The sequence below is a fragment of the Salmo salar genome, chromosome ssa13 (assembly GCF_905237065.1).
Source record: "Salmo salar chromosome ssa13, Ssal_v3.1, whole genome shotgun sequence".
Taxonomy (NCBI): Eukaryota; Metazoa; Chordata; class Actinopteri; order Salmoniformes; family Salmonidae; genus Salmo; species Salmo salar.
In genome coordinates, this window is record NC_059454.1 from 58,693,379 (window position 1) to 58,706,364 (window position 12,986).

Genomic DNA, 12,986 nt, shown 5'->3' on the forward strand with positions numbered 1-12,986 from the left:
TAATGATATGTTGGATTCACGTCTTCATCTTCAAAAATCTAAGTTAGAGTTGGACTAAATCAAATAAAGTTTGACTATCTCTGAAAATGTAATAAATGTATGACAACTAAACAATTTTTTTTAAAGTTTTTCCATTGGAATTTGGTTGTGCTTTACATCTCCTTTAAAACGTTGATATTTGGTTTTGTTGTCAACCATACACAACTCAATATTATTTTGTAATACAGTTAGTAGCCTTAAACTTTAGGCTATTAACTGTATCTTAAATGAATGTGACAGTATGTATTCAATGCTAAAATGAGTAACACACCCATAGTCACATTGAGGTTACTGTAACTATAGATATCTTTATGTAATCATAGAAAGTATGCATGTTCAAGATAATGCAAGGGTCACAGGTCTGTGGAGATCTTCACAATTGCTGTAATAATCTGTGCAGGATCTCAAACCATATTGATCACTTGCACTTTGTACTTTTAATGTAATCTCAACTGCAATCCAGATCATGTGGTTGTGCTATTAGATGAAGCACAGTGATAAACACATTAAGTTGTATAAATAAAAAAATATCTGACATTGTATTCCTATTTGAACTGTGTTGTGCTTTTAAATGGTTGAAAGAGCAGTGATAACTAGGGATGGCACAATTACCGGTTATGGATGAAGACAGCCATGAATATAAAATAAGTCATAAGGAACGAACAGCTGACTGAATACAGGACAGCCAGGCATTCATGCGTTTCTGCAATAACATGGACTTTTAACAACGTAATGAAACTTTGGCCCCTTGCTGAAACAACCAAGGTGTTGTAGCAAACAATGAACAGAATGGGCTTGGAACCTCTAACCCTGGCAGTTTGACTGGTAAACCCATGGGTATACTCACAATGACTGCCTGGTATTGTGATGCAATAACCTCCATGGTAATGTAGAATGTTCATTTAAATTATGTTAACTAAATGTAGCTCATGCAATGGAATGCCTTTTTTTGTAATGTCAGTTGAATCAACAAATCACAGCACATATTGATGCGTACACTTCCTGCTCTGCGCCCATGGGCAGAGACGAAGAGGCAAAGCAAGAAGTTTTACTCAGCCCAAAATCTGTCCACAAAAATATGTTTTTTGTACAGAGGTCAATGAGAAGGTTTCGAATTTGGTTAACAAATCATTTAATTGCTAATTAGCTTTGTGACATAGAAGTTTCGTAATGGTTAGGTTGCACTGATAAAAATTGACGCACGTGGCATTGACAATTTTGAAAAAAACTACTTTATATCGCCGTTGTGCCTGTTGTCATAGAGATATGGATTTAACTTGTTTTTGCATGGACATTGCCATCAGATGCTTTCAACATTTTAATGTAGTCAACTGCTGGGGATTCCCATTTTTATTTTATATTAACTAGGCAACTAGGTTAACTAGCTTAAGAACATATTCTTATTTTCAACGACCTAGGAACTGCCTTGTTCAGGGGCAGAACGACATATTTTTACCTTGTCAGCTCGGGGATTCAATCTAGCAACCTTTCGGTTACTGGCCCAATGCTCTAACCACTGGGCTACCTGCCGCCCAACTGAGCTGAGACCAAATCAGCCAATGATGAAAAATAAAAATGTAACGTGGAGATAGAAAGGATGCGTTCCTAAACTCACTGGCTATCAGTGCCATTATAACGTCTGTGACAGCGCCATTGAGGCTAGCTACTCTGATTTCCGAGCACTATCGTCTTAGTGTACCAGAGTGCAGAAAAACGGATGAATTTACAAAACGTGCAACACCCGTTGAATGTGACCGTTGTCAGCAAGAAAACGTAATTCAATTGTTGCCAGCTGCACGGTTAGCCACTAACACTCTAGATAACATAAAAACAGCCTAACCAACTCTGCTAGGGCAAGTAAAATGGTCAGTGAGGTGTTCTCATTTGTTTCTGGAAGTAGCTAACAAGCTAGCCAACTTTAGCCAGTGCAAGTGCTTGACTGGTGTTAAGGTCAGAACGCTCAGATCAACCCTACTCCTTAGCCAGAGCGTCCAGTGTGCGCTCTGAACGCTCCGAGAGCGAATCACTGAATTTGCGAACGACTCTGAGCGCACTCTGGCACAATGGAGGCAATTTACAGACGCACCTAAAAATAAGACCTCTCTATGGCCTGTTGTTCACACGCTTATCTGCCCTCTCATTGGCTAGAACGGTCTCCACCTGATCTTGCCTCCTCCCATCTGCCTTCCATCTTTGAGGACATATTTCTGTTAGAGCGGTCACTTGACCATCTTGTCAATATAATACAGTCTTTGATAAGGGTACACTCGAAATGGCCAGCAGTCCACCCCTTATGCAATCATTGACTTAAAATGGGGACACCAGTTCTATTCATTCTATTTCTATGGCAGCACATGCGGTCAGGAGAAAGTGTCTATTTTATATTTTTTGCTATTCAAACGGTTATTACGGAAACCCATGACCATTTGTCATGGGTTTTCGTAATTATCATCATCCAAACTTTTATGACCTCACAGCCCTAGTGATAAGACATTTAGAAGACAACTAACCCCCCCCCCCAAAAAAACAATAATCAGGTATTGTTTTTCTTTTGGAATTTGATTGTGCTTTTAGATGGATGAAAGCATAGTGAAAACACATTCAGCAAACTTCTGGCTGTCTTTGAGTTGCTGAATTATGGTTGAAATGTCATAGATCAACACCTCAACCAAATATTAACAAAATGTCCACATTGAAATGACGGTGTGCCCAGTTAGTAATCTCGCTCTATTCAATCTGTATGGCAGAAGTTCACCTTTACAGTGTGGTTGAAATTTAAAGGCAATATTCCCACTTTAGCGGAGACTGCATCCACGGTAAACGCTGCTTATGTCAGTGCAATCATTACCTTCCAAATTTAGGAATCTTTTCAGATTGAATAAAGCCCTTTGTTTCCCCTCTGTCTGGAACTAATATCTCCTCCTATGAGCAGTTGATGTCAATGCAGGCAGTGTTTTGAGACTGATGGGGTGTGCTGTGATAAGGTTTCATCTGCCTTTTCCCCTACAGAACAAGGGGCTAGACAGAGACCACCTCCACGCAGGGATCTCACCATCGTAAGTACCCCGCTCCAACCAGTTAACCGCACAATGAGACGCCAACAGCACTCATTAACAAAGACATTTGACTAAATTAGTTTTGCATTGTTTTGATGTGTTGACCTGCCACAAGTCAAAACCTGATACTGACTTACTCTTTCTTCACACCCTCCCTCCATTTAGCCGAGGGGGCAGAACCTGCCCAAGCCGCCCACCCCTCCTCAGGTGGAGGAGGAGTTCTATACCATCGCAGACTTCCAGACCACCATCCCCGACGGCATCAGCTTCCAGGCTGGGGTCAAAGTGGAGGTGAGACTCGTCACATCTCAACACATTGGTAGATGGTTATTGCTTGAATGTGAACAGCCTACCAAATCCCACCCAGAGAACCGTTTTTGATTGAATGGAAGGGCATTTTAACTGCTTCCCCTCAAAATGCTGTGTATTGATTCCTGATTCCTTGAATTCTCACTCATCCCGTTTCTGTTTTTCAGGTGATAGAGAAGAACTCCAGTGGCTGGTGGTACATTCAGATTGAAGACAAAGAGGGCTGGGCCCCTATCACCTTCATCGACAAATACAAGAAGACCAGCTTGACCCCGCGCCCCAACTTCCTTGTACCTCTGCCCAACGACTTGGTCCAGCTGAAGCTGGAGGATGGCACTGCTAGCGGTGCGGGGCAAGAGGACAGCTGGTCCAAACCGCTGCCAGACGAGCCCACGGCGGGGAGCGAGTCCATAGCCCGGCCCAAGCTCAGGGACTGGAAGTCCAGTGCCAGTAAGGCGGCATCTGCTTTCTCCGGGCCCCTGCCCCCAGCCCCGTCTGCCCCACCGGCTGAGGAGAAGCCAGCCCTGCCACCCCGCAGGGAGTCCATCAACAAGAGCACGGACATTGAGATTACTGTGGAGAAACCCAGGCCAGACCTATCCAAACCCTTGCCTCTGAAAACCCCTGCTCCAGGGGTCATCATGCCCCTGCTCACCTCCAAAGCTGCCCCCTTCAAGCCAGACAAGCCCCCCGAGCCCAAAAGAGAGGTCACGAACAAACCTCTGCATTTGAAGAATGAGATGGGTCTGGAGTGTGGCCACAAGGTCTCTGCCAAGGAGGTGAAGAAGTTCAACCTGAAACCTGTGGCTAAGCAACCACCCAAGCCCATGCCTGATCCACCGGAGGAGAAACCAGAGGCCAACGGCCCTGCACTGTTCATGAAGCCTAAACCCGTAGTCCGGCCCAAACCCGTCCCAGCTGCCAAGCCAGAACCGCCAGCTGAGAACAAGCTGGATATCACCAACCTGAGGAGCAAGCTGAAGCCTTCAAAGCCAACTGAACCAGGCTCTGGATCAGCAGAGCCAAGCCAGCAAAACGGCGCTGCTCCCAACAATGGCCCTAGCAACACTCTCCCCAAGATGCCGCCGCCCAACCTCCCCCCTAATAATGCTTTACCCAAGATGCCTCCTGGTAATGTACCCCCCCAAGATACCCCCTCCTAATAATGTTCTCCCAAACATGCCACGTCCCAACAGCCCCCCTCTCAATGCACTCCCCAAGATGCCCCCGGCCCCCAATGCTCTCAATGGCAAGGCCAGCGACGAGCCCAAGTTCCCCCCCAAGCAGCAAAACGGCCACGGACAAGTGAGCCAGGATGTCCCCAAACCCGCTGTTCCCCTCCACAAAGAACCTCCAGGGAGGCCAGCCGTCCTCCCTAAGCGACCCCCTCCACCCAAAAAGACCTCTGAGCCATGCAGCCCTACAGAAACCAAAGCTCCCCTGAAAGAGCTCCCAGACACCAAGACTGCTCCCCCCCCAGCTCAGCAGACCACCTCCCCCTAAACCCAAGGCCTTCATGCTGCCCCCGCCTAAAGACAAGGACAAGGGGGAGCCCAAGGCAAAAGTGCCCGTGGCCCCAAAGCCCCTGGTTAAGATTGAGAAACCAGGCCCTCCGAGGGATAAGTTGCCTCCTCTGATCAAGGATCCCAGTAAAGAGGAGCTGTTCTTGGCCGTGGCGGACTTTGAGGGTGACGATCAGATGGGTGGCTTCAAGGAGGGCACCGTGTTCGAGGTGATGGAGCGGAACAGCAGCGGCTGGTGGTTTTGTAAAAATCTAGGAGAAGGGCCAATGAAAGAGGGCTGGATCCCCTCCAATTACCTGACCAAGAAACCCTAGGTACCAGGTTCTGTTGGCCTTTTTAATAAAAAATATATTACTAATTGTATTTAATTAGCTTTTATTTATACATACCTTTTTAATTGAGATGTGTTACTTTGTTAAATTCCATTTGTTTAGCAAGAATGAACCAGCAATGTTTTTTGTTTTGCATATTGTTTAGTTCTCTTTTTTTGTACTTTTTATCCTCGTTACAAATTACTAAGCATAAAATCCGTAACAAGCAAATGTTCCTCTGTTCACCTTTTGTGCCATATGTTACTCAACAAGCCTATAATGTAATATGATACAGTAATGTTATCACAAGCTTTGTAATAGAACAGATGAATGTCTTTCCAAGCCTTCTATAATATTGTGCGTCAAGCTTAAATATATGCAATTTAGCTAGTTAGTTTCTCAGTATATCAAAAGATGCTTCAGTGGAGTCATAACTGACAGTGCAAAGCATTTGGAAAATGGGTCCCTCTTCACAAAGCATCTCAGGCTAGGAGTGCTGATTTAAGATCAGTTTTGCCTTTTAGATCATAATGAATACGATTACATAGATAGGGGGTACCTGATTCTAGATCAACACTCCTACTCAGATTCTTTGTGAATACTGGCTGAGATAATTCACAAGACAAAACAGCCAAAACAAAGCCTAAGGCAGAAGGCCATGGATACTCAAAATTCCTCAAAGAACACCCCTCCTACACTGAAGGCTGCAATGGGAGTTCAAGAGGACATTGGCTTTCAAGTACTAAAATATTAACACTGGGGGGAGGGGCACCTGTCTTTCAACTCACTCTTGAACATTGTAATAGGAGAAGGCACAAGGTGCAATTTTAAAATTAGGCAGTGCATCATCAGTTTCTCTTGTCCTGTCAGTCATTGCATTCCTTAGAGGTATTTATAACTTGTCAGAAATGTCCAGTTAAAAAGCTTGGGAACCCCTGGCTCAATAGACCGATGGAGAGGAAGTATAGAATGTACAATTGAAAGCCTTAGCCATGTTTTAAAACACTCAAAGTTGCTGCAAGACGTTGGGAGCTGTATTGTATACCAGGGTTGGAGTCCAACTCCTTTCAGGATGGACTTCATTGAAATGAAATGGACCCTTTCCCTGGTGTTCATAGTACAATAGGTGGAAAACCTATTGATTTCATAAACTGTAGGTCTACCATTATCAATACAGCCCCTAAATGAGAGAGAATTGATTTGTGCAATAATAATAATAATAATAATAAATACAGCGTTACTGGATCTCATAAAAAGGTGCTCAAATATAAAGTACATAGTGTGATCATTATAAAAAAACATTTACATTAGTGTTTGACTGGTTCAAGCACAGACTTAGCAAAATAGTTATTTTTAATCGTACTTCCAGAATGAAGTAATGTCAGCTGTCACTTTCTTTTTGTTTACTTTTCACCTCTTGCCAGGCCTGGGCCTGTTTTGCCATAGTTGGAACTTAATGATGCATTGTTCCTACAGCCGAAGTAGTAACATGCGTTTCCCAAAACACCACGCAGAGAGAACTTTCACCAAGTGCGTCATTGGAGCATGTGTCGATACTATTAGGTTCGAAAGGAGGATAGCGGATCCTAGAGAAGCGCCTTCTCCATTCAAATTTGACCTTAATATAATTATGTCACAATACTGGACGACAGATCAGCTCCTGGAGAAATCGCCTATGGCAGCAAAGATGGAGGCGGCTTATTATAATGGTTACCTGTTAATAATGCATTACGTCACAGATAATTAATGGTCCTACACATACATATATGGAAATTGCAGACAGTAGCCTACAATTAGATAAATAGAACATGAAATTGATTTAAATAGGATTGAAATGAAATATGCAAATGTAGTGTATACTCACTTATACAGTCATCTTGGTTTTCATTTGAAGCATATTTTGTTACAATTGCAGACATTGCCCACTTTGTAGCCTATTTGAAGTTCTGATGTTATCGGTGGTCACAGAGATGGATAAAAATCCATTGATGGTATGTTTAGCGGAAGTCTTGTGTATAAATTGACGTGGAAGGACACTTTTTTTTAAAAGCATGCAACGATGCACTTGGCTGTTCAAGTGGTGTGAGGCAGTCGGTAAATAGGCCTAACAAGCATTTAAGTGCGACTAGTAACTATGCCTACTATGAAGGTTCTAACAAACTTACCCTTAAGATGCTTCTGGGAAACTGGGCCATGGAGAAAGAGGGTTGGTCTCCTAGGAGACGCACTGACAAGGCTGGGAGTGCCTGTAGCTCAGGTTAATTGGAGAATCTCAGACTATGGTTGATCTGATTCTGCTCCTAGTTGCTTTGATACCATGTTTTTCCCATCCCCCTCAAATCTTCTCATGTTAACATACTAGGTCCAATGCTGTGTGTCAGGTCCCTAACCAGCATTGAAATCATGAGTAACTTATAGTTTTCCATCTTTGGCCAGTGTGCATAGTACACAAGTAATGATATTCATAATGTCAGATTTGTAATGATCAACACTAGTGTCAACTCATGGAGTAAGACCTGATAGTTAGTGGAATGTGAGTGAAACCTAGATTGGGTTAGGGTATGGGTTGGAAAGACATGCATTCTACAGTTTGGTTACTGAAGCATAAGGAGATACACACAGGGATGTGAACACTACAATAAAACAGTATGGATTGTCTTGTTATTGCTTTACCCCAAACTGGTCAATTTAATTTGAAAATGAATTTATACAAGAAACTGCTCGTTCTTTATTCTTTGAGATATGCAACATAAACACCTTTCCCGCTGACATATTGCGCATATCCCATCTTAGTCCTGTAATGTATTCGTTATACTTGTGTATTTCCCCCTCATGGTTCTCTTTCATATTAAGTCAATAAACATTAAATGTTACATGGTATCTTGGTTTTCCTTGGAAATGTTCCTTTATTTTGAGGAAACGGATGCAACCCAGATCAAGAGTTAACCGCTGATAGCAGACACTCAATGTTTTGTCGGTGTAACTGCATTGGGGCTGTCAAATCGGTTGAGCAGCTGCTCTTCATTGTCATGAAGCCACACCCATCCCACTTGCTTTAGAAGTTCAGAGCAAGGTAAGTGTAGGCTATATAGAAATGACGCTCAAATTGAAAATCAGTCAACAAAATGAGGATTTCTAAATCAGCCTAATCGATGTTTAACTTACAGATCACATTCCAATGTTCCAACTAATAAACAAGGCTGCATGGGATTTCTCTTAATGCAACTCTGTGCAGCCAATGGCAATGTACGCTTTAGGTATAAAGCCGGGGGCCACGTGGATTTGACAGTTTTATGCGGGTGTCGGCCATTGCGGCTCTGCGAGAATTGAGCCCTTACTTGAGAACAAGCGTAGACATTAGAACGTTTGCATTTATTAGACTCATGTACAACAGTGGTTCCTTCTGCTGAACAGTCATTCACTCACACCCCTTACAAAATAAACTTTTAAAAAAAGGGAAACAGACAGAAAAAGACAGTCATTGCAAATGACAACAGAAGAGAGAAAAACAAACAAATTAAAATACATCTTGAGAGAGTAGCTGTACCTGATAGTTGACCAGATTACTGTAGATTAACACAGCGCTGTGGAACCCGTTCCGTGGAGGGCCTAGTTTCTGCTGGCTTTTCCTTTCAATTAAGACTTAGACAACCAGGTGTTGGGAGTTCCTTACTAATCAGTGACCTTCATTTATCAATCAAGTAGAAGGGAAGAGCGAAAACCCAGACACTCGGGCCTCCAGTGATCTAACAGGTCTAATTGGTCAAGAAAACAAGCCCCATTTTCAAAAGCAGCTGGATACATATTAACTGCAAAATAGCTCTGATGCACTACCTCATAATTTAGTATACTCCTCTCAGTGCAAAGAAAGGCACATTTGGTGGAGGAAAAATGACATATTGCACTTTCGTTAGCAGACAGTACATTTAATATCAACAATGGAAAATAACCCCAATACACTTAAATGTAAAACTTTATCTCTTAAGATTCCTACAAAGACAGTATTCCACTTTGCCTTTGTTAGTTCCCATCCAGTGTGCTAGTATTGCCTTACAGTAAAAATGCAGCACAGAAAAACATTTCAGAGACATGAACACAATCAACTAAAAAAAAAAAAACTAATTTTCTTCAACCCTTGAATTAAAACAAAAATAAATTGGACTACAAATAACTTTTCCCTGACTTCTGTATTCATTGAGTGTTTAAGCTCATCTCATCAAAATGTAAAACTAGGGCTCTATTCTGATCAAAACAAGGGCAAATTATCTGAGCATTTTAATGCAATTTTAAGTTAATATATAATACAATATGCCATTTAGCAGATGCTTTTATCCAAAGCGACTTACAGTGAAACTGATTTCAGTGGGAATTCCATTAATTCAGTGTTAACAGAAAAAAAGTGAATTCTGAAGATCATGCTCTGTGCCGATCTTTGTAAAGTAATAAAGAAATGTGAAAAAATAAAATTTGGCAACTAGATATAGACTCAGCAAAAAAGAAACGTCCCTTTTTCAGGACCCTGTCTTTCAAAGATAATTCGTAAAAATCCAAATAACTTCACAGATCTTCACTGTAAAGGGTTTAAACATGCTTGTTCAATGAACATGCACCTGTGGAACGATCGTTAAGACACTAACAGCAATTAAGGTCACAGTTCTGAAAACTTAGGACACTAAAGAGGCCTTTCTACTGACTCTGGAAAAACACCAAAAGAAAGATGCCCAGGGTCCCTGCTCATCTGCGTGAACGTGCCTTAGGCATGCTGCAAGGAGGCATGAGGACTGCAGATGTGGCCAGGGCAATAAATTGCAATGTCCGTACTGTGAGACACCTAAGACAGCGCTACAGGGAGACAGGACAGCTGATTGTCCTCGCAGTGGCAGACCACGTGTAACACCACCTGCACAGGATCGGTACATCCGAACATCACACCTGCGGGACAGGTACAGGATGGCAACAAGAAATGCCCGAGTTACACCAGGAACACACAATCCCTCCATCAGTGCTCAGACTGTCTGCAATAGGCTGAGAGAGAAGCAGGGCTGAGGGCTTGTAGGCCTGTTGTAAGGCAGGTCCTCACCAGACATCACAGGCAACAACGTCACCTATGGGCACAAACCCACCGTTGCTGGACCAGACAGGACTGGCAAAAAGTGCTCTTCACTGACGAGTCGTGGTTTTGTCTCACCAATGGCGATGGTCGGATTCGCGTTTTTCGTCAAAGGAATGAGAGTTACAGCGAGGCATGTGCTCTGGAGTGGGATCTATTTGGAGGTGGAGGGTCCATCATGGTCTGGGGCGGTGTGTCACAGCATCATCGGACTGAGCTTGTCATTGCAGGCAATCTCAACTCTGTGCGTTACAGGGAAGACATCCTCCTCCCTCATGTGGTACCCTTCCTGACATGACCCTCCAGCATGACAATGCCACCAGCCATTCTACTCCTTATGTGCGTGATTTCCTGCAAGACGGGAATTTCAATGTTCTGCCATGGCCAGTGAAGAGCCCGGATTTCAATCCCATTGTGCACTTCTGGGACCTGTTGGATCAGAGGGTGAAGGCTATGGCCTTTCCCCCCAGAAATGTCCGGGAACTTGCAGGTGCCTTGGTGAAAGAGTGGGATAACATCTCACAGCAAGAACTGGCAAATCTGGTACAGTCCATGAGGAGATGCACTACAGTACTAAATGCAGCTGGTAGCCACACCAGTTACTGACTTACTTTTTATTTTGCCCCGCGCCTTTGTTCGAAGACACATTATTCAATTTCTGTTAGACACATGTCTGTGGAACTTGTTCAGTTTATGTCTCAGTTGTTTAAGCTTATGTTCATAGAAATATTTACATGTGAAGTTTGCTGAAAATAAACGCAGTTGACAGTGAGAGGACTTTTCTTTTTTTTGCTGAGTTTATGTGCGCCATACTTGGGTGTGTTCATTAAGCGAGAAACTCTTTGGAAGAAGACCGATATTGCAGTGAAACAAAAGTGCGTTTTCATTGGCTCCCAACAACACAGCATTGTCTGAAGTACATTTTTTTCTTATGTTCCACATTGCTCCTCAGCTGACCCTCTTTGGGATATATCTCCCCACCACACCCTTCTAACTATAGGTTAGTCTCATGCTTATTGGGTAGACAATAAACCAATGGGGATCTGAGTCAATTTGGTGCTGTAGGCAATATTAATAGGAAGGAAAAAAGAAACACTGCATGGATGAAGAACACCCCATCTATCAAGCAGCCTGATGCACGTGGAGTTAAAGACAATCCTCAAAGAAAATATGACCAAGCTTTGCCATCTTGGGTTAATAAAATGATAAAATCTTATAAACAGGACTTAAAACATAACTATTCCTTAAAAATGAAAGAAAAGTTCAGGAGGACTGAGGCAGCTGAGTGGTCCTTTTGGGCATGGTGTGGGATAAGGGGGTAGGGTGTTTGGAGGGGGTGAGATGCCAGTCTACGTGGTAGAGGACTCAGAGTAAGGGAGGAACTTGGTGAGTTTGTTTGGGGAGCTGGGGCTCAGGCACTCAGAGTTCTCACTCATCTTAAAGAACACCTCCTGATCCCTCTTCCTCTGGGTCAGCTCCTCTTCCAGAGCCTGGGAGAGAGGGGGGAGGGAGAGAGAGATGGGTAGAGAAAGACACTTTAAAACGCTCTCCAGCCATTTTCAACTTTCTGCTGAAAAACGATATCCCAAGACTAAATAGAGTCCGTACACAAACTTAAAGGGGCAAGCCTCAGTTGAAACAATAACGTATACTCCCACCTCTGTTTTGGTAAAATGCTGGGGGGTGGGCCTGGAGAAATAACCACTCAAATTCACAGACCGAGCTATGGATGCCAGGACTGACCATCCAAGATACCCAAATTATAGTTAAGTATTTGAGGCTAGACAGCATGTTTACAAACGAAGTAAAACAAGCTTAGAATTTGGGGTTTTAGTTTGAAACGGTGCGATTTGTTTTGATTAGCGAATGAATCAATGTGATTCGGTTTGTCACGACGCACTAATATTGTCTTGCATAAACACATTCATTTTCCATTCTAAATTCAAATCTGCTGCTGATGGAGCTCATGAGCAGGATCTGCCTGAGCTGACGTGTGTGTAAATTATGTATGTACTATGTAGGCACTTGAGACAAAGGAGACGGCATCTACCACCCCACTATCAGATTAGAGGGGATGTAGCATGTTTTTTGTCCCCCCACTTTGGTTCTGATATCACCATCATCCACTTGTCATTTTAACAGATTAAGTGTTAGAGCTAATAACGCATCAATATTTATCATTTACAAATTAGCTATGACGTCGCCAATGAATATATAGCACAACTTTGGATCACCTCCCCCAACAAAAATCTAATGGTTTTGACTGTTTGAAAGTTTAGTGAGCTTTCTTTGTCCTCCTGCTTTGCACCTCGCAAAGTGATTGCTGTAGTCATTATGAAATTAGCAACTTTGTCTAAAAATGACCATATACACCGATTGTTTAAAGCAAAACTACCAAAACTATTGCTGATGGTGAACCTGATCAAAATATTGTAAGCCCCTTTCAGCCGGTAGCATATAGTCAGACGAGAGTTGTGTCTACGGTATCTTTTAATTCCGGTAAAAGGCTATTTTTCATCAGCGCATAGCAATACCCTAGTAAATTACATTGGTTGTCACAACTAAAAGCCTAATATCGCGAAAGTAATTTTTAGCATTTTAATGCTGAAGGTGCGGCGCAGATATGCACGATCAAGAA

At 42.8% G+C, this 12,986-nt stretch overlaps 2 protein-coding genes across 6 annotated transcripts in view; one reads left to right on the forward strand and one right to left on the reverse strand.

Moving 5' to 3' along the window:
• LOC106567509 (SH3 and PX domain-containing protein 2B) overlaps positions 1 to 8,111 on the forward strand; it is a 92,422-nt gene extending 84,311 nt beyond the window's left edge. For all 5 annotated transcript variants that reach the window (XM_014136822.2, XM_014136823.2, XM_014136824.2 and 2 more), the window contains 3 exons: positions 3,049 to 3,095; positions 3,261 to 3,386; positions 3,572 to 8,111. In XM_014136822.2, the coding sequence (XP_013992297.2) occupies positions 3,049 to 3,095; positions 3,261 to 3,386; positions 3,572 to 4,567 (1,169 nt within the window). In that variant the 3' untranslated portion in view covers positions 4,568 to 8,111. The remainder of the gene's footprint in view (positions 1 to 3,048; positions 3,096 to 3,260; positions 3,387 to 3,571) is intronic.
• Positions 8,112 to 11,090: 2,979 nt separating this feature from the next.
• LOC106567511 (serine/threonine-protein kinase 10) overlaps positions 11,091 to 12,986 on the reverse strand; it is a 46,328-nt gene continuing 44,432 nt past the window's right edge. The window contains exon 19 of the mRNA XM_014136826.2: positions 11,091 to 11,838. Coding sequence (XP_013992301.1) covers positions 11,698 to 11,838 — 141 coding nt within the window. The 3' untranslated portion in view covers positions 11,091 to 11,697. The remainder of the gene's footprint in view (positions 11,839 to 12,986) is intronic.